At 48.1% G+C, this 22,414-nt stretch overlaps 1 protein-coding gene across 1 annotated transcript in view; it reads right to left on the bottom strand.

Moving 5' to 3' along the window:
- Positions 1-16,789, bottom strand: part of MAP6 (microtubule associated protein 6) — a 36,146-nt gene extending 19,357 nt beyond the window's left edge. Inside the window, exon 1 of the mRNA XM_026040960.1 lies at positions 16,152-16,789. Within this exon, the coding sequence (XP_025896745.1) occupies positions 16,152-16,789 (638 nt within the window). The remainder of the gene's footprint in view (positions 1-16,151) is intronic.
- Between the last annotated feature and the right edge of the window lie 5,625 nt (positions 16,790-22,414).

Here is a 22,414-nt window from a genome sequence, read left to right as displayed (position 1 = left end):
GCAAACACAGGTTGTCTTCTACACCCCAAACCCTGTAGATTTTATCACTTCAGCACATCTTCCAGGCCTCTTTGAATAAAAGGTCAATTCCAACCAACTCCTATTGCAATTGTCTTGTTGACACGTAAGATCTGCCAGCGCAAACCCAAGAAACGACTCCTCTTTCTCTGCCACATCCAACATGAAGTGCTCCTGTCTCTGACTCCAAAGCACACACTTAAAGACAGCTCTATTCTCTAATAGCCTTGTTATTATCTTGCAAACAGCGATTTACTGTAAAGCTGTGCTGAGGCTGTGAATGGTGTAATGAAGTTCCTGGTGCCCAAGATTATTTTTTTCTCCATACATTAATAGTCAACCTCTAGCCAACATACCCTCCCACACACAGAGCAAATCAATGAGCCAATATCTAGTGAGCTGAGCCCAGAGACAAGAACAATTTAACATATTTATGGGTGAATGTGAAAGTTCAACAATGCACAATGGGAGCAGGCAGTTGAGGGACACAGTATCTATGGACATCTCCAGCTGGGGCCCATCAAGAACAGCAGCGTTCAAATCAACTAAATCTAGCTGATTTGGCAAGAAGATCCCATGCCATGGTTCATTTCTGAAAGGTGCTTGAGTCACGAATATTGCATCACCAGAGGTTCWGTGTCCCCCATGCAGCCTTCTAAGGATGCAGAACTATTACATGTGTTTTTATGTCCAAATCATAGAATTATAGAATCCTTAAGGTTGGAACGGAMCTTTAGAGATCCTTAAGTCCAACCTCCTGCACATGCAGGATCACCTACAGCACGTGGCACAGGGCTGTGTCCAAATTGATTTTGAAGATCTCCATAGAAGGAGACTCCACAACCTCCCTGGGCAGACTGTTCCAGGGCTCTGTCACCTTCACTGTTARGAAATTTTTCCTTAAGTTCCTGGGGAACTTTTGGTGCTTCAGTTTGTGGCCGTTTCCTCTAGTTCTATCAGTGGCCACCACTGAAAAGAGGCTGCCCCATCCTCCTTACTCTCTCCCATCAGAAYAGCATCACAGATCCCAAGCATCACAGATATAGGGATGAAGGTGATGGTGAATATGGCAGAAGCGACCCGAAGGCTCCCCTACATCCTGGTGGGTAAATACCCATGGGTACAGGTATGCTGGTAAATATCCATCCTGCAGAAATTAGGAAAGGTGCAACTCAAAATACAATTTCAACACTCGCTTTGTAGTGACTGACTTGCCAAGGGTCTAAAATGTTACTATTCACGCTTCCACCTCACTCTGTTCAGACCAAACCAGAGACCCAACTCTCCTCAAACTGAAAGACCATTCATGGTCATTGCATCCTATTACAGTGATCAGAACCTCAGGGCCACCTCCTCAACTCAAGCCAAGACACTGAGTCTCAGTGGACACAACAAAAACAACTCAAAACATGGATGCTTTGGTAGAGGARAATCTCTGCTGATGAGGCAGTGTGGGAAAATCAGGGTTTGGAAAAGAGTTGTCCTAGTCAGATCTGAGCGGGCTGCAGGAATCTAGGGGAGCCCAACTGCTCCTGCAAGGATTTGGTGGGTTCCTGAGAACTAAGTGTCAGACATCTGGAGCAACAAGGCTCACCTGGTAATACATCTTAAGGCCCCAGGGGAAAAAATGTAAGTGACTTTCATATAAGGAAACTTGCAGTGACAACGCAGCACAGAAAATTCTGCTTCAAGTGCAAATGTTCTCTGGGTCAGTTCACATCCAGTGCAATGAATTTACTGCTCTTCCCACATAAACATGGGCATTAATGACCTCCTGCATCAGCGCTGCCACGCACCACTTTGAAAAAGCCATGCAGGACCCTCAAATGTGGTTTTAAGAGGGGAATCCAGCAAGGTGCACTAAGGTGCAGTGGGGAAAAACCTGCTGTCTCGACCTTCCTGGATGCTCTGGTGCGAAGCAGCTTAAGCTTCTTGCCAGCTCTCATTGCCCAGATCCTGGCCCCGGCCCAGGACAGGAGATGCTTTAATGATGCTGCAGTTTAGCTGCATAGGAACTGCAGGGCTTGTCCTTTAGCCAGAAGATGGAGAGGGGCGGTGCTGGAGATGACAGGTAAGACCTTGTCCAAATTTGTTCAAATTATCATCCAAATCACAGGTACAGAATCACATGCCTCTCCAAAGGAAGGTCAGTTGACATAAAACAGAAGCTTGGGMTCTCTGTTGTTGCAAGGATGTATTTTTCTACGCCCTTTAGGGACTCATTCCTTCCCCTCCTTTCTGTGTTTCTAATGCAGCACAAAACCAGCACTGCTCTTTGCTTCCTTTCCTGCCTGCCCGACAGCGTAATTGCTGGTCCTGATGTGTGAGCAGAAATAGAATCGGCACTAGAGGGGGCAGAGGAGGAACACGGTGAAACTTAAATAGCAGGTGCTGCTCTGTCGTTGCGTGGAAGGCCTGGCTCATTATTCTGTACTCAGCACCGTAGAATCTACTATATGTCTGTATTTGATTTCCTTACATACTTTGGTTGGGCACCAGTTATTCTAAAGCTTAAAGATGCACTTGAAAAATGAAGGACACGGTCTCAGCGTCAGATCCTATAAGGGTACAATACCAGTGTATATAAGCCATATATTCCATAGGTTGCAAAAGGTTTACATGTCCAGGAAGGTAATAAGGCAAAAGTAACTGTTGTGTAGCCAAATAGGCAGCTATGCAATTAAGGACAATGTCCTTAATCCGTTATCGACACGCTCAGAGCAGACTGTAACTGAATGGATCAATCTGCTCAGCATTTTCGTCCTCTCTGTCCARGCAGCTGTTCCACATCCTTCCTATGTGCTCTCCAGCCCTACCAACACAGGCAATCCCTATTAATATTAAAGCTGGATCACTAACAGGCTGTCAAAGGGCCACTGCAAAGAAAATACATATTTCTTCCATCCATATTGCTCGTGGAAGTCGAACACGTAGTGTCTGACCCTGCAGTCTCTTGGCGGTGTCCCCTCTGCCACCAAAGTGCAGAGCTAATGGAGATACTGATGCAAGGTCACAGCCTGGCCCTGTGCACACTAAAATATAGGTTTCCTAGGTGCCTATGGCATAGAGAAGCTTGGCTCTTGTGTCACAGCGTTTTACCCTATTTATCCTCTTTCAGCCTACACAGTAAAACATAAAGAACTCAAATCCAACACCCATGGATGTTTGGATGTATAACACTATGTTCTCAGAAAGGGAATTCGAGTCAATGCCACTTCCTCTTTCATTCCAGCTGGATAAGCTGCATTTCCACTCTGTCCCGAGCGTGTTAAACATGTTGGCGAAGTCGGGCACAGGGAGACAGGCTGTACACGACGCACTCAGCATGAGAACAACGCCACTACAAGTAACACAGAGAAAGGCAAGATTAACCCAGTTTTGGTCTGCTTTCTATTGCCACCATAAAAGCACCCACTGAAGCCTTCTTAAATGGGAAGGCTGTAAGAGCTTTTAACCAAGAGACCTGATAGAGATGGGTGTGAACTGTGTACGTAGAAGAACTGAGTCTTGAGTAAGGATCTTGACTTAAAGGATTATTAAGATTAGGAAAAGCAATGAAATTGGAGCTGTGTTTTTTCCCCCTCTTCTTTACCTCTGTCCTTAAATCTGTCTCACTTCTTTCGGGTAGCCAAATATAGAATTAAATATGATTTGTGCTTCATAGGAGGATGCCGAGTTAACACATTGGGGAGCTCCCGCTCCAGACTCTRCTAAAACCAAAGCAAAACCTGTCACAGAAACTCCCTGGGGCTACGTGGCTGTAACCAAGAGCAGAATGTAACCAAGAGCTCATTTGAGTATATTGCATTTAACCCAACAGACTAATACTCTGCCCACTCTGTCTCCAGTTCACTTTTTCTTTAGAAGCTGTCCAGTCCTCAAAAAAGAACAATAGGGGATGAACTATAGAAAACAAGAGTAATATCCCTTTTCCCTTCACTCCACTACCCTTCTCTGCAAGCTTTGGAAGCCACCAGCATCACCGGTGCATCAGTAATTAAAAACAGGGAGGATTTGGCTCCCAAACAACCAGATTAGTCCCCCGGTACTGACCCAGTAAACACTGGGACCATCTCGGCTGTCTCAGGGGAGTCTGGGAAGGAGACAGCACAAAACACAGGAGCAGATGGCTATATTGTGATAGCTCTTCCTAATGAGGCACAACACGATGCAAGTGCATGAAGCAATTACTGGTTGCTGCTGGTACCCGGGATGCTGCCCGTATAAAAGCTGCAAGGGAATAAAAGAGCAGAACTGCTGCAAAGGTTCCTACAGGAGATGGTACAAAAGCAGCTTTCAGGMGGTTATTTTATAACTAATTTGGTGCTTTCAAGGGCTGCTCCAAAGCTTGCCTTGCAAGGAGGGGAAGGCTTTGAAGCTGAAGCAGGGACAAAACGGGCTGTCCCTTTACATCATCCGTGCTCATGTTCACAGAGGCCTCAAAGTGTTTGATGGGAAGTGTCACCCTAAGCTCCTGTGCCTGGAATTCCGCATATACCCCATCCTCACACATGGGACGCAGCTGGTAAACCCAAACTAACTGAATCACAGGAAARACAGGATCACAGAAACCTGCTTCCCAAAAAGGATACTGTTAACTTAAAACCCAACAAAAATATTCCCAATTATACAGTTATTTGCCTTGCTTCTGCTAGCATCTCTGTCTTCACTCTGGTACGAGCTCTCTCCTTGGCTCTAGCAAATTGCTCTGCAAGGATCTGCAATCACAGATCTACCTGCCAAAACGCAGACCAGGCTGCCAGCACATGCAATGTGCATTGCAATGCCTTTTCTAAAGCAAAATAAAACCCAACATCTCCCAGGTATTAAATTTAGAGAATAAAGATACAAAGAACAAGTTCTGCATCTCAACTGCAACAACTGCAAAAAGCTGGAGGATTAGTTATTAATATGCATTTTTGTTTGCATAATAAATATTTACAACSTCTCTGAGTTGTTTGGATCCACTGGGTAAATAATATACATTTAGAAATGAGCTGAGCTGCAAATACATCTGCCTTTGGAGCTGCTCCAATCTTAATCAAGAAATAAGAYATGCTAGGGACAAATGCATTAAGCAGGTACTTAATTGAGAGATGAGACGGGAGAAGGAGACGCTGCTCCCGTCTTCCAGGCAAAGCCTGCATGTTTTAAACACACTCCTAGATTGATATTTATTGCAGCTGACAGAGCAGAAAGGCTCAGAAGAAGCAYTTCTTCCTCTCCCATAAATAATTCACTCCTTGTAACAGTTCATAAAATGTTTATATTAAGTAATAATTAAATATTGCTYTAAAAAAAATTATAACGAGCATTACAGCCAAGCGAAAAGCATAATTCCAAACGAGGGCGGGGAAAAGGAACTCGTCTTGCAACTGTCACGTTGCATTTTCTCCGCTGAGAGCAACTCAGCACAAAAGCAGTTAAAAGATGGGATTTCTTGCTACGCCACTTCTCCCCTCTGCTCTGTCACCWTGAATTTATGTCCAGTCTTGAATCACAGGTCTCTTTCCACTGAGCTCTGCAAGATGAGCAGGGTTTGCTCACATGTTTGGATGTTCTCTTGTTTTTTCACTTGGTTTTTACTCTGTCCAGCAACCATGGGGTGGGTTTTAGGTGGCCAGGGCACATTCAGTCCTTTTCAGCCTCTGCCATTTGAGTCTCAGGCCTCTGCCAGGGCAGAGGGTTTCTGTTTTGCATCCACAGCCACCTTTCCTTCCCTGTGCTCCTGGGGGATGCCAAATCCCTGGAGACTGCAGCTCTAGGGCCACTTTTTATCTCACACCACCACGGCTTGCTCTCTTGGGCTAATGTCCAAGGGATGTTCCATGGTAAGGGCACATGGAGCTGCTCCATGCTCCTTTGTGTCCCAACGTTTCTAGACCGTTCTTTCAAATCACACTAAAGAGGTGGATTTGAGCAAGTTCCAGTCATCCATCCTATTGTCATGTAAAAAGAAAAAGCTCARTAAGTCCCTCAAGGGAGTCTCTAAGTGTGTCTTGCAAAACAGAGGTGACCAAATTCACTAAGTGCACCTGAAAATGCCACCTATAGACAGCTATGAGGATCATACATGGTGCCTCAGACCAACTCCCGAGCCAAGGAAATTCGCCCAAATTTCACCTGGATAAGAGACGCTCCGACTCTGAGATGTGATTATTGGAGGGAAGAAGAGACAGTGGTGGGGTAATAACTGAGGGTCAGCAGGAGGCATTAAGATATTATGAATCAAACATCATTGTGCATCCACCGAGGCACTTTTTATTGAAACTGTAATTGCTTGATCCAACTTGTGCCCTGGGGAGCATAAAGAAAAGCAAGGAGTATCAAGGTCATTGCAGACAGAAAATCAATGCAAGGAATGAACGGTAATGTGGGGTTTTTTTTTCTAGATTTATAGAGGGAAACTGTGGGGCTCTCATACTGGCTTTTCCAGAGAGGCAAAATATCCACAGACTTGTTCCAGCAAAGTACTTTGCACAGTTTTAACTTTCCATTTTTAACTTTCAATATCGAAGCCTTCCTCTTCTTGACTGTGACTTGAGCAGGTTCGAGCATCCTGATCATTATATTCCATAATTTCATATTTATATGGAATATAATGATCAGCATCRATCATTATATTCCATATATGCAAAGAGAAGGATCCACTTCTCTGGGGTGTTCTGCTCTCTAGCAGAACAACTCAATGTTTTCCATCTTTTTGCAGTGAAATTCCATGTTTCTGGCCTCTCTGAGGAGTCTCCTCAGGACTTTCACCACTTGGTTCACAAATCTAGCAAGGCACAAAGCCAGAAAATCAACACAACACTCTACCTGAAGCTTTCCTAAAGTGGAAGGCTTCTTATACATGACTTTCCTCTACATATATCACAATATGCTACTAGCCACAAAAATCTGTGTTTGTTTTTGTTTATTTTGACAGGACAGTTGACATGTGATTTGTGATCCACTGCAGCTGGTAGTTTCAACCTCTCTATCACACTCTGCCTTCACCTTTCTGAACCTGGATCCTATTCATTTCCTGTGTTTTTCCAGTTTGTCAAGATGTCTTTGAATGCCAATTCCAACATGCAAAAACAATTTAGTCACGCACAAGTTATGGACATAGGACTTGGACTTAGGACTTAGTTCGGACTTAGTTATGGACATAGGACTTATGGACTTGGACAGAGAAGCACATGCAGGAGTATGAATGGAAATGTGTGTAGAAGCAGTACTAGAATAGTAACTTCTTTAGAGGCAAACAGTCTTCCATATGATCTTGCATTGAGTATTATTACACAAGTTTCCTATTTCATCAGTATAGGATCTTAAGGGCTCCTAGCACAAGGCTTGCACTCAGGTGTGTTCATTAACCACTGCAGAAGTCCTCAAAACCTGCAGCATCTCTATGGGCTTCCTGGGGGGACATCTCCGCTCCTGCAAATGCAGAAGAGGGATGTGATGTTCACAGCAATTGGGGCTCTGATTCCCCTCATGTGACTTTCTGCCTAATGCATCCATACAGCTTTTAAGGCAAGGGCATCTCCCCAAACTTGGATGCTACTAGGTTCCAGACCCACACTGGGCAATAATTGGCTGAAAAGGCTCCTCCAAAACCAGCCCAAGGTCATCAAGCTAAGGAGAGCCTCAAAGAGGTGAGGCACCTCTCCTGGGATGTCTTCTGCTCTGGGAAGGAGCCCTTGGGACAACGTTTCCAGGCTGGCAAGGTRCGAGGCTCTCAAGCAATGAAACCACTCCCCGTCTTGCTGTGCTGAGCTTTGCTTAATATTGCTGCACCCAACACCCTCATCAATCCCAGAGAGACGGGGCTTAGTTTGAAGTGTCTGCACCAGGWGAGGAGCAGAGAGGAGCCAGAACCACAGGGCTGGATCCGTGCTGGTGCCCTAGCAGACACGGCTGCTTCCAGAGCAACCACAACCTTAGCATCAAGGCRGGTGCAGGGAGTGTTTACTCCACGGCACGGAGCAGACAGCACCTCTTGCCTGTGTCCCAGATGCCTGGGGAGCTGCCGTCTGCAGGAAGCCTCCTCGGTGGCACCGCGCGCTGTCCCCTCCTCCCTTCCAGGCCGCTGTGTCTCCTCTCCCTGTGGCCACTCGCCAGCACAAAGCGTCTGTGGGAGCAGCTCAGCTCTCAGAGAAGCTCAGCACAAGTTGCCATAGCTACTCGCTGACTCCGTGCTGAGCTCTGCTGCTCAGCTGCGGCGGGCGCCGTTACCTCCCCGACACRCAGCGTCTCTGCCAGCTATCGGCCCCGTGCAAATCTAACCCTTAGCATTGGGTTTCCAGCACTACCTAAACCTCTTTGCTCTTATTTTTCCTGCTCTTTGCTCTTATTTTTCATGCCCGTTTTGGCTTCCCTGGAGCGATCAGCCTTCATAGGAGGGATATCGGTCTCAGACTGGGCAACCTCAGATCCCYGCCTTGTTTTCCCCATCTTTCACACCTTCCACACGTCCTTTTTATACCCAAAGAAAGCACAAAGTGTCATCTAATCACCCTGCATCTCATTTCCCACTTCGCTAGTCTTACTCACACCAACAGACAGAGATGCCACTCAATCACACCAGTAGTACCAGGCAGCTCAGGCTTGCAAAAGTGTTTGCAAAACACCGAGCTTCTTATAGATGCCACTCCAAGGGCTCAGGGTTTCGAGCTCCACAGTCAAAATAGATGAGAAAAGAGAGTTTCCATCTCCAAAGTGAAAACRGCACCTTCAGGGCACCTGCAGCTTCTCCTCCAAGCGCTCCCTGGTGAAAGGCAGGAGCCATGGAGATCCTTCATCATCCCCAATAACTTCTCCCCTTGCCCTTCATTCCATACCTAGACACAAAACCGAGGCTTCTTCACTGATATGCACTGACCTGGCCAGCTTCAGCCTTCCTAAAACCAATCTTTAGCTGTTTTAAATGAATTTCTGACTGATCCAGAACTAACCATAAGCTTATGCTCTCTAARAAGGTTGCTTGTATTTGTTTTGGGAGAAGAATGTTGGATCCCCTCTTCTGGGAGATTAGCTCTCCACCAATCCTTCCCTCTGCGTGTGTGGTCTAAGCCATCTGTAGCTTGATTAATGGGAAAGAATGGAGAGAAAAAACACAAAGCGGAGGATGGCATTAATATTGGATAATTAATCCCCTAAAAAGGAATTTCAGATAAACATCATTTACTTGACAATTAACTCTTTTACCCAGGAGTCCCACAACAGGCATACAGCTTACCCTCCTGGTACTCTCAGGAATAGCTCTATTGATTTAAATAGCAGAAAACCTGGCCCCTCTATGTCTCTGCTGTGACTAGATATGAGGACTGCTCCCATCCAGAGGTGATAACATTAYCCTTGCAATTAACACAGCTCCAGAAGCCTTTGCCCCCACTCCAAAAGGTCGTTGTCCTCTGCAAACACCCCTCGTTTCTTCCTCTTCTGAGCTACAGGAGAAGTAAAATACATCTGAACAGATGCACACACCTTCAGCCCTCTTAAAAAGTAGTTAGAGGAAAGCAGCTACAAAAGAGCACAGCAAGGACAACCTTGCAAGGCATTTCAGCGAGGAAGTTCTGGATGGTTTCCAAGAAAACACCTGCAAGGTTGCACGGATGCAATTGCTAATTGGTGTGGGATTGATGCAGCTGTGCAGGCAAAGCCCAGCTGCATCCYGGACCTGCTGTGAAATGTGTATCCCTGCTCCCTGCACGACACTTCCCAGCATGATCCACTCCACTGGGCATCACTGGGCACTCGGGGAGCACCAGCTCCATCCGTCTCCCCAGGGCATCTTTCCATGTAGCTGGCATCTTCATGGAGAGGGACAACTGTCCCTATCCCCACCCACGGGACTATGACAGGGACAGCAGTGATTTTTACCACTGCATCCAGCTCCTTTATTGCACAGCACGAACGTTCTGCGTTTCTGCACACTCACCCTTTTTGCAGAGTGCTGTGGGGTCTTTTCAGGTGAAGGCACCATTTAAGCAAAAGGAGCTATTATTAGAACACAAAATGTACTCCCTATACAATAGTSATGATGTTGGACTTGAGGAGGAGAGAAGAGTTAGGCATTAAAGCAGTAACTTGGTTCAGAGCCCTTTGCACGCGCTCACAAAGGACATCAGAAGGATATCCAAAACACTGAGCTATAGGTCAAGTAAACCCCCCCCTAAGACTCTCTTTCCACTCTTTCCTGTCACTGCATCAGGAAGACATCCATAGACATCCATAATTCTGGACCAGGGCAGCAAGGCCTATCTGAACATCAGCCCCAAAGCTGCAGATATATTGGGCTAAAAGCAAAGAAAAGCAAGATTGATGTTAGACAGGGTGCAGAAATACTTAGAAACTGAAGGCTTGTTTGGCTGGTGGGAGACAGGAAAAGCAAAGGTCATGCTCTTAACATGACACAAGACAAATTTATAGTGGTTGTCCATGATTTACTTGGCAAGGGAGGTGCAGGGGAGTCCTGCCATCTAAATTAGCTGATCTATCTCCTCTTATCTTTATTTATTGCTTGTGTTACAACCTTGAAGCTGCCAGGTGTAGCTGGGGTCTCTTGTCTGCCTCTGCTGCTGCATCTGGGAAAAACAAGTCTCTGCCCAAGAAGCTGCAGGTCCAAATAGACAAAGCAATTGCTGGAAGGGGAGGAGGGATGTTTTACAGATCCTCTGGAGGACACCTGACGTTGCAKACAAAGGAAATGGGAAAATCTATCCGGATTTCTGCAGAGCATTCGATAGAGGGCCATGTGGGAAATTATTAATTAAGGTAGCGTGACATGGAGCTGGAAGTGGGGTGAGGGAAACAAAAATGCTGGGTGCTGAAGGGCTGAGCTGCGGGCTGCAAGCTGGTTAGCAGTGTTTAACATTTTTAAGGTTGACTCTGGCACAGAAAGTAGGACAAGGCTGATGAGATCTGCAAATGACAAAAAGTTGTAAAGCACAATGAACACATAGGAGGATCGGGATATCACAGTGGAAGATAGGGATTGACCTTGACCATAGAAATCTGTTTGGATGAAGTGGAAAGTACGGCAGCTATTCCTCTACTCATGTAGGTGCTCCAAGTACAACAAAAGGATCCCTTGCTCTGCTCCAGTTTAATATGGTTTCAGCTGGGAGGGATAAATCCCCCAAGACTCTGGAACAATTCTTCCTGGAAAAAGCTACTGCAGTTATTACATACTCATACGACAGGTCCTTGTGTCACAGGGACACAAGGCAGAGTCACAGTGTCTCTTGCTGCCSCTAAAAAAGTACATATCAGGTAACTGCTGAGCACTTAGTCCTTAGCTAAAGCTTCCAAACACCTTTTTGAACATCCTTTTCCGGATGGAAGAAAACTTCCTGTGCTTTTTCCTTTTCTTGCAGCAGAGAACAAAATTCGATCTATTTACCTATATGTGTTACTTTAATAACACTAACAATCAAAAAATAAAAAAGAGTTGGTAACTACAACTGAACCAGTAAATTAGAAAGCCTAGGGCTGTTTTCTTACACTGAAGACTAGAATGGTCCTCGTTCACAATACTAGACTCTTTTAATCCCCAAGACAAGGTGGTTCCACCCAATGTATTTGTCATTATCGTATCTGTTCCAGAACCAAGTCTATGAGGTGCTAGGGACCATCTGAACAACCCATCGTGTCCTCAACACTGCTTGATCTGCTGATATAGATTCACCCTATGGATCTGACCAGAAATCTCAGATGACAATGGAAAATTTCACAGTGACAGGCAGAGCAGATAATRCTGGCATCTATCCAGCTGAGTGTCAGTTGCTTATTCCACCATGAAGAAAAAGAATTAGGTGCTTAAAAAAAAAATCTAATTTGCAGGAAAGATTCTGCACTGCTATCAAACAGTTTCAATAAGGATCCATAATCTAGTCATATGAGTGTAAACCCAGGAGATTTCACTAATKCTGCTCTAGACAGTAGCTGAATGTCAAATCAACCTCCTGCTTGACAGCAACAGCATCACCAGGTATCTCAGCAAGGTGGGATGAATCTCCCACTGGAGATTTTCAGGGATGGTTTCAATATGCACTTTCCTGGCATAAAAAGGATGGGGATGTGGATTAGACCATCTTGGAGGTCCTTCCTGCCCTACATTTCCATGATATTCACAATGGAAAATGAATTCACCACCCTCGTGCAGCCTGTCCCACCGCTCACGCATGCATGTGCTGCAAACATCCCTCGCAGAACGAGTTACTCTTTCTCCAAGAAATACACACAGAATCACCAGTTCTAAGTCATTCATCTCTATAGCTACTACAAATTCCCACTTGCTCCACATCTCTACTACCTCCAGGGCTTGAGCTGAATGACATAACATTAGCAACAGGCATTTCATTAATACCAGATGCAGGCCAAAATTTTCCAGTGAAGCTCTTCTGGCTTTGCCTCCTCTGACAGGAAATGGCTTGTGGGCCAAAGTGATTTTCTTGGTTGAAAAGTAATCACTCAGCAAACAAACCTTTTGAATAAAGAATTTCAAAATTATGTTTCCTAGCACTACTTCTCTGGGGAAAATTAATCCCATCATTACTCATTCAGACAGCAAAAAGGGTGTATAATCCTCACCTTGTTTTTTACCTATCGCCAAAAAAAAAAAAAAAAAAAAAAAAAGAAATTCAATGAAAGGGGAAGGCAAGACAAAGAGAGAAACCTCTTAATAATAATATTTTCCATGTTTTTCCAAACAAAAGTGAAAACCATCTATTCCTTTTTTGCATTTTGGCCATGTGGTTTATTCATCTCCACTTATTCTCAGTGGGAAAAGCTCTGCCCAACTGTGCCAGGAGTTCAGGGRGATAAAAACACTTTCAAGCTCTCAAACACTAGCGTCACCAAGGCCACCCATGTACTTACTACAAATAAAACCTTCTAGTGATGTTACCTGATCCTCTTACATGACACCGCGTAACTGAACAAAAATCCAGCAGCAGCAACTACCAAAGGGGCTGAAAACTCTCCAGGCTGGGTCCCAACGCCTAAAACTCAGCTTAGCCCTCTAAACTGAGTTTTCCACAGCAGGCTGGGCAGCTGAGAGCCCTGAAAGGCTCCATCACTATCCGCCCTCCACAAATGCTTGTCTCTGTATGGCTGGTGACCAAAATCAGGTCTAAATCAAGGATAATCTCTCTGTGAGGTGGATTACTGGATTTGGGAGTGTCAGACGCTGACCGCCAAGCAGGTTCTATCATACATGACTTGATCATCCTCAAATCAACTCACTTCCAAGAGGATGGAAAACAGATCTGTTCCCAGCTGGGAGCAAACTCTGTTCTCCATGGCCATCCCTGCCTGGCCCCATCTTTGCTTTGCATATCCTGGTAGGATATGGAAGGTAAAGTCCCGCTGTCCCACACAGGATCTCCAACACTCGCTTGTCTCAGTATAAAGAGGATTTAAAGAGGAATTCCTTTAAATTTAATTCCCCTTTAGCAGGCTCCCCTGGTGACCTTGGGCTCGCTGCATCTCCCAGGCTGTGTTTCCACACCTGTAAATAACACTCGCTGGCTTCACGGGCACAGAGAGGGTGCAGAAACCATCACCAGCTTGGGTTTCGCTGGGGAATCGTTTCCCCTTCCCTAGGACATCACATTACRCTGATCCGCAGCGGTGGCTGTAAGGAAATCCACCCCCTCCCTGTTGCCTGCAGCTGGAATTCGCCAGGAGCTTTCCCTGGAGCAGAAGAGCAGCAAAGGGCATGGAAGAGAAGCCCCACGTTGGGCATCCCTTGGTAGATGGCACCTAGGAGATAATTTTGGCAGAGGGATTGACAGCAGCAAACGGGACTTCCCTCCTTGCAAGGGATGTTCCATGGGAGCATCACCCACGGAGTGTTTTTCAGGTTATGCTGGGTGCCATGGGCACCTTTTGTGGGAAAAGGGGTTCCCATCCTGGGATTTAGGCACCCTAAACCTTGTCCTAGGGTCTTAGGTCCTCCTATAAACCAGGTTTTTAGATTTTCCTCACCTGGCCTTGCAAAAGCTGAGTTCRTCATTGGCAGAATCTCCACTCAGGCCTCATCTCTTTTTATGCAGTGATTAATTTAAATCTAAATTAGTATTTTAGGTGTAAAAACAAATAAGATACTTTGAGCAGATGCCCTTGGGTGGACAGAGCCATCACAGTTCACCTGCTCAGGTAGCCAGGCAAGCTCTATTCCTCTTCCATGTCACAGGGCAAGGTGGGGACTAAATACACCCAGTAGGGACTCCTGTGAGCAGAAAGGTTTTCTGTAATAACAGGRACATGGAGAATTTGGCTCTTAAAACAGCCCAAACAATAAGTAACCTTTTAAAGATGCTTAATTTGAACGGAAAATGAGAACAATTAGGCAGAACATCACTCAGGCATTAATGAAGAGGTGCTTATGTTTCAGGGCTCAGCGCTAGAGCAAACACTTCTCTTACAATATGCTGCACCAAAGGGAAACATGGAAGCGAGAGGGCAGACAAGGACGCGAGGGAAAGAGAAATCCTCACACACTGAAGCTCTCCTGGAAGGAGAGGAGCCTGATGGGGAAGACTGGAGGTCTTCGAGTTCCTCTTGCTTTTAATATCTGCAGTGAGGAGGCCGAAAATCACAGGCCAGATGCTGCTGAGAAGGGTCCAGGATGGGAAAAGTGGGAAAATTTAGAGAGGAAAGGAGCTTTCTGAGCGTGGGGTTTCATTGTAGCTGGTGGATCACAGCCTGTGCTGAGAGGCTGGATTCAGGTTGTCCTCTGGCTGTGCCACGGGGCCCCATCCCTTGGGATTTAGCCCTGTGCCACAGCCCCATCCCTTCGGATTTAACCCTATCGGAGCCAACAGCGGYGCAGGGACCCCTGCTGATCCAAAATGACCAGAGAAAAAAACTCCTGGGCAAAGATCCCTGCTTCCCATGGCGGATTAAAGGATTGTGCGACGCTTTTTTGGAAAACTCAGCCCTTTTGGRGAGCATCTTCCCCCGCTCTCCACCTCCTCTGCCCTTGCCAAAGAGACACCCTGAGAAATCACAGGCTGCTTTGTCACGTCTGGAGAGTCTGCAGCATCCCCTCTTAAAGCCAAATCAGCCCCAAACTCGAGTTAAAAAAAAAAAAAAAACACAAAAAAACCAAATCCAAGACGTGACAGGAGTGGGTTCTCCTTCATATCATTATGGGAACTCAAAGAAAACCCCCCACAAACACCCCCAAACCTTCTCGCTGCTTAAAGCGCTTCCCACCCAACCTGGAGACGGGGGAGAGGAGACGGCCACCAGCTCCCCACACCGGCAGCGAAAGCTCTGGAAAACGCAAGCGGCTTCACGCGGGGCAGAGGTTTTTGTGATCCCTTATTTTTGGGGGAGAGGGGGATGGAATCCGGGCTCCTCTTGGCAGCYGCGGTAGGAGGAGGGRAGTGATGGGGGGGGGGGCTGGGGACAGCGGGACATTCCGGATCCCGACATGGCAGCATCCCAAAGCCGCCCCACCCAAGGGGGCTGGACCCGCATCCCGCTTTGTCTCCGATTCCACCCAGGTTGGGGGAAAAAATAAATAACATAAAGGACAACTCGGACCTGGGTCTGCCTGTTTAGAAAGGCCCTAGGCGCTGCAGGTGCCTGCAAACCTACCGACAACGTCCCTAAATGCACCCAGGGAAGAGAAAAAACATCGATCTGTGCAGATAAACCTGCAACGCAGCCCCAAAATGCAGAGAGGACACAGGAGAGGTGGGGCCGGGGCAGAAATTTCCAGGTTCCTACGGTGGTAGGAAGCCTCCGAGATGGCATTTCTGGGCTGGTGGGACTCCTGCCGCGGTGCAATGCCCAGGGGATGGCGGGATGGTGGGATGGGGTGGGATGGGATGGGATGGGATGGGATGGGATGGGATGGGATGGGATGGGTCGGGACAGTCCAACCACTGTGATCAAGCGCTCTGTGGATGGAAGATGAGGAGAAGGATGAGGTGGGAAAGAAGAGGGTGCCTGAGGATGAAGGATGGGTGATGGATGGATGGATGGATGGATGGATGGATGGAGAGCAGGCTGGTGACCGGGAGGTTCATGGTGGTGGTGGTTTTGGTGCTGATGGTGGTTTTGGTGCTGATGGATGGCGGCGATGGCCGTGCGGACGGTGGTGGCGGCGGTGGCTGCCCACGGGACCTCACCTGTAGGACGAGCTGACGCCGGCCGCCACCTCCTGCTTGATCTGCCTGTTGAGGGCATCCACGGCCGCCCGGCCCTTGTCGGGCCCGCCGGCCGCCTCGGGGGCCTTGCCGCGGCCCTCGCCGCTCCGGGCCACCTCCTCGGGCGCCTCGGCCTCGCCGTGGCTCCTGTCGGCGCCCGGTGTCGCCTTCCTGCGCCCGTCCAGGGCGGCCGGGGCGGGCGACGGGCCCGGCTTGGGGATCCAGGGGTGGTCGCCGCGCTTGGGGATGGGCCAGGCGCGGAAATCCTTCTGRTACTGGGTCTCCTTCTCGAAGGGGGTGTCCGAGGGCTGGTACTCGCTCTTGGGCTTGCAGCTCGGCTCGGGCCGCTGCACCTTCCAGGGCTTGTAGTCGTGGCGCATCACGGAGTCGGCGGGCGGCGAGGCATGTGGGGCTGGCGCAGGGCTGCTCCCCCGCTCCCGCTCGCGCTCCGGCGCGGCCGCCTCGCCGCCCGGCTGCGTCTCCACGGGCCGCGGCGGCGGCTGCTGCTCGGTGGCCTCCGAGTACTTGGCGAAGACGAGCGGCACGGCGATGTCGGCCTTGTCCAGCTGGTTCCAGAAGCGGGCGATGCAGCAGGCGCGGGTGATGCAGGGCCACGCCATGGCGGCGGCGCCCGCGCCGCTCCCGCCGCCACCGGCCGCCTCAGCCGCCGCCTCAGCCGCTCCCGCCGCCGCCTCAGCCGCTCCCGCCGCCGCAGCCGCCGGGGGAGGGCGGGGCCAGGGGCGGGGCTACACTGGGGCGTGGCCTGCAGAGGCGGGAGGAGCGTCCGTGTAGGGGGCGGGGCTTATTGAGGGGGCGTGGCCAGCGGAGGGGCGGCAGGGCGCGCGTGTAGGCGGGGGGGGTGCAGCTGCCTCCGCGCGCATGCGCACGCGTGTGTGCGCGCACACGGGTGGGTGCAAGATGCGTGTGCACKCGCACACACACGCTTGCACACGCACACCATTCTCTTGCACGCACTTGTGCACGCATGTACGCATATACCTGAACATGCTTGCACACAAACACATGCACATACACCTGCAGGCACATGTAGACACATGCACCTTGCACATGCACCCACACGTGCACAGGTTGTGCACACATGKGCATGCCCTTGTAAACGCATACAAATGTGCACACATGCTTGGACATGCCTGCATGCATGTACACACACACACATGCACATATAATTGCATGCACATGTGCACACATACAATGGCTTGCACTCACGTGCACAGAATGTGTACACACATGTGCTTGCAAATACACATGTGCACATACACAGAAGCGTGCACACATGTGTGCACATACCTGGACACACTTTCATGCACATAAATACACATGTGCACATACACATGCATGCACATGTGCACACATACACCTTCTTGCACATGCAGACACACGTGCACAGGCTTTGCACACTTGTACATGTGCTTGCACGTACATGTACACACAGGTGCACATGCACACACATGTGCACACATGCATAGGTTCACACAGTTGCATGCATTTGCATATACATGTGCATACATGCACGCACACACATGTGCACACATGTTTACATGGACAGGCTAGTATGCACTCACACATGCACATACACTTACGTGCATGTGTGCACACACATGCACATGYGTGGGTATAAACATGTACACACACAAATGCAGACACCACATACAGCTGCATGCACACATGTGCACAGATGAGCACATGTATATCCCCACATGCTTTTGCACACATATGTACACATACATGTATGCAAACCAGGTGCATAAGAATGTGTGTCCAAGTGCACACAAACATATACACACATGTGCACACTCATGTACGCACATTTCTGTAGGTACCTGCATGCACAGGTGTGCACACACACATGTAACATGTGCATAAGCACAGGTAGACAAATATCTGCACACACACATGCACACACAGGTTCACAACAGCACTGCATGGCATATACCAACAGATGTGCACACTGCTGTGCACACCAGCATGCCCATGAACACAAATGTGCATATGCAACTGCACACAAATGTGCACACTTGTGTATGTGCAGACAGATACATACATGCACACAAATGCAGATGCATGTGCAAATGCACAGCAAGAGACAAGCATGCACATGCATGCACGTATCAACACACACCCATGTGCACACATATGTGCACACAAATATGTAATTCTATTTCTCACATAGACTCTCACCTTCATTTGCACACATTGCTTATTCACACACGTGCACATGAACACCCAGGCTTGCACAAGCACCTTCACACATGTGAAATACAAGTGCACACAAATACCCAAACACATATTCATGCCACACTGCACACAGGCATACACACACAGCCACATATACATGCCTGCATGCACATATATGCAAGCAGGCACATATACATGTACGCAAGCACGCATGTGCAGAATGGAAGCACATATATTCACTGAAACATGCACACTTATGCTGACAAATGCATGCATCCACACATATGCATGTATATATAAACATGTCTGCACACACATGTGCACACAGTTGCATGCACGTTTATGCACATGTACACTCTCACATGCAGGCACACATATGTGCATGTACACACTATTTACACATGCACACACAAACCCAGCCATGGAATCACAGATACTCCCCCAAATGCACACAATGAAGGCAGGAAATTGGGAATTAACCCATGTCACTGCCACACCCTGTCCCCTTGGGAGCGAATGAAGAAACTCTACTTTTTTTCCAGCATTTTGGGGGGTAATTGGACTTTTTTTTTTGTCTTTTCATTTAGGATGACTGCAACTCTTACCTTAGTCCCGAGCTATCTGCAGGCTTTGCTGAGCATATCCATATCACCCCTGCATGATGGGCATATATATATTTTTAGCTCCTTTTATAAGGGGGACTGAATTAAATGCCCAAATCCATCCAACTGCCTCTACCCACCACTGCAGCATCTCAACTGCAGAATTAAAAAAAAAAAAAAAAAGAAAAGAAATTGCTGATGTCTCCAATGCTCCAGTTGCTTAATGCCTGCAGTGACATCTATACACACATATATATATTATAATATAGAGAACAATCTTGGCACGTGGCTGTTCATCCACTTTCAGGAGGCAGTGACGGGAATAATTCCATCCCTTATGTCAAGTCAAGTCCATTAGCTCCAATTGGCCCGATTGACTTGCTGGCTACGAGCCACTCATGCAGGGGATGAGCCTTTAAATACATAAAAATGCCTCTGTGTTTCAATTCTGCTCCTCCAGCCTGTTATGGGAAGGGAAAGTTGCAGAGATGTGTGGTGACACTGGGGACATCCGAGGGTCTGGGGAGTCCCTCTGCACTGACCAGGGCTTGGAGCACCTTGGGGCTCAATCCTGTGATCTCAGGAGTGCGTGGGAAGGTTGTCATGATGTTGAGGGCACCACATGATGGATGCAAAACAGAGGACCCGGCGTTTTTGGAAAGAAGTTGTATTTTGACCCATCTATCCGGTGATTTAAGTTGATGTAATTGAGGAGAAGCAGGGCTTAATCAGGAGTTCAGCTGGAGCAGCCTCATTTTGTTCAAGACGGATGAAATATTRAGTGGGGAAGGAGAAAGATGAAAGTGATGGGGATGTGTCAAGAGCTGGAGGAGACCCTTCCACTGAGGGACGTGAGTCAATGCAACTTAATCAGAAAGAAGTTGGAGAGGATATTTAATTACAATTCATTTAGGGAAGGCAAAGTTCTCATAGCCATAAATATCCCAAGCTCCAGGAAGCTGGATGGCAGTTCATCCAATCGGACAGAAGAGACTGACCACAAGCAAAAATGAAAACCAATCTCATAACAAGGTAGGCCTGGCATAAACCTCTTATCTCCCTTAGGATGACGTGATTGCTGCTCCAGAGGCTCCTGCCTGATTCCGCTAATTTTGGAGGGACACTGGATCATTAGCTTCACTGGCCAATGTTAGCTGAGATGAGATAAAATAATCATTTGTGGGTATTCTTGATCAAATGTAGACCTGAACCACATCTGGAGACCCCCAGTAGAAATGTCTTTGCCTCCACACCGCCCCAGGGAGGGTACCTGAAGACCAAATGGGATGGGARCAATGAAAGGAAACGTGTTACTGAGACTTGCCCTCTATGCAGCTCTGGTGAGGCCACCCCTGGAGTATTTGGCGCAGTTGTGGGCTCTCCAGGACAAGGGGCACATGGAGAGAGGGTCCAGCGGAAAGTGACGAAGATGATGAAAGGACTGGAGCAGCTCTCATGTGAGGAAAGACCAAGCGAGTGGGGCCTGTTGAGCCTGGAGAAGAGGAGGCCGAGAGGGGACCTGGTCACCGTGTGCAAGCACCCGAGGGGAGGATGGAAGCAGGAAGGGGCCAAGCTCTTGTGGGTGGTGGCCAGTGGCAGGCCAAGGGGCAGTGGGTGCAGGTTGGAGGCCAGGCAGCTCCATGTGGCCGTGGGGAAGAACTTGTTTGGTGGGAGGGTGCCTGAGCCCTGGTTGAGGCTGCCCAGGGAGGCTGCGGAGGCTCCTGCTCTGGAGACCTTCCCAACGCGCCGGGGTGGAGCGGGTGCCCCGTGCTCCGGGTGTCCCTGCTGGAGCAGGGGGCTGCAGGGGATGATCCCTAGGGGTCCCTGCCAACCTCAACCATCCTATGAGTCTGTGATTCTATGAAAGGTCTCAGTGAGGGCCACACATGCCAGGACCAGGCTTCTCCTAGGAAGCAAAATCGAAAGAGCTACCCGGTATCCTTAGTACTCCAACATGCTCCTGCATCCCCTAGGGACATGGGTTGGCCGACATGGTGGGTTTACAGTTGAACTTTATGATGTTGAAGGTCTTTTCCAACCATAATGATTCTATGGGGCTTTCTTGGCTGCGACACTGGAGCATAGCCAAGTCTGCATGTCCAACCTGCTGAGCTCTGAGTGTGAGGTCTCCTGAGGAAGCCCATCATTGTTGGCAAAGCCTGTGGCTCCGTGACTCTGTGTTTTATGGGTTCCTCCTTGTCCTCCGAGATGAACATTGATCACCTGAGTCACCAGGGCTGCTGATAAAAGGGTCAGAGAGGACAACCTATTGAGGCATTAAGGAAACTTGGTGTTCTGGTACTGAGCATAAGCCATAGGAGAGTGGATCAGTGACTACAAATGCATGAGAATTAAAAGTCCAAGAACAGAGGAGGAGATAAATCAAGCAGCATGTGTATGAGCACCAGAGCATGTTAGGAAATAGGGAGAAATAGGGAAAAAATTAAAAAAAGGAGGGGGGACAAAATTGAGGTTTAAATGGTCATGGTGGTGAGAATTAAGACAACAAGGAAGAGGTGTCCAACTGTTCTGCAGACTTTGTCTGCATTTTCCATTGTCCCCTGGTGACCAGAACCTCTATGGACGTATGTGCGTATGGTTGTCCTGGGTGTCAGGACACAGGCTGTGGATATCTGGGCTCAATGCTTGGGAATGCTTGGGCAGGGCTCGGCTCAAGACTCTGGATGTTGCAGCCCTTAGAAGAAGRCTTTGCTCTGAGGTGCCCACCAAGACTTAACAACCCAGGTGCTCCTTGGCTGGGGACAAGGCTGTGGGATTGTTAAAGCCTAGGGACAGATCTTCCAAAGACCCCATGATTTACAAGTCTAGACAAAGGAGAAATGATGGGGCACCATAAACATCTCCAAGCTGTGGAGACATCCCTCTCAGAACACCTGTTAATGGGCACATTGATACCTGCAGAGCACTGCTGTGGGCTGAGCACTAGGTTTTCTATTGACRTACATACTGCTAATGACCAAGACCAGCCTGCTACCTTGGCTTTGTTATATCTCTTATCACCAGTAAACTCTCATACTTGGCAAACGATGGTCCCTCAAGCTCAGCGCAACTCATACTAGGATGCACAAAAATAATCCTGGATGCCCCTCTACTGGCTCATCAGTAGCACTGGTAGCCAGACTAGATCATCTTCTTTTAAAAGTCTCTTGCAAGAGCACTCTGCTTTTCTTCTCCTCCAACCACCCATTCCTCTAATRGAGTCGCCAGTGTCACCGAAAATCAGGAATAAACCTCTTAACACCAATGTAGTATTAAGAAGCAGACATTCTTTATTAYGGCRCTGGATSCRTGGGGGATAGCTCCTCCTAATGTGCATGCAGTAAGTTGCGTTAACCGAAGCTTATATTTTTCTGTGATCTACAAATGCATTAAATTTCCTGGAATGATCATACATATTTATTGTTTCCTAGAACTAATTACAATATA

This window comes from Nothoprocta perdicaria, unplaced genomic scaffold, assembly GCF_003342845.1.
Source record: "Nothoprocta perdicaria isolate Ctin4 unplaced genomic scaffold, notPer1 scaffold_271, whole genome shotgun sequence".
Classification (NCBI taxonomy): Eukaryota; Metazoa; Chordata; class Aves; order Tinamiformes; family Tinamidae; genus Nothoprocta; species Nothoprocta perdicaria.
Note: the sequence above shows the minus strand (reverse complement) of the source record. Positions and strands in the feature narration are given on the sequence as shown.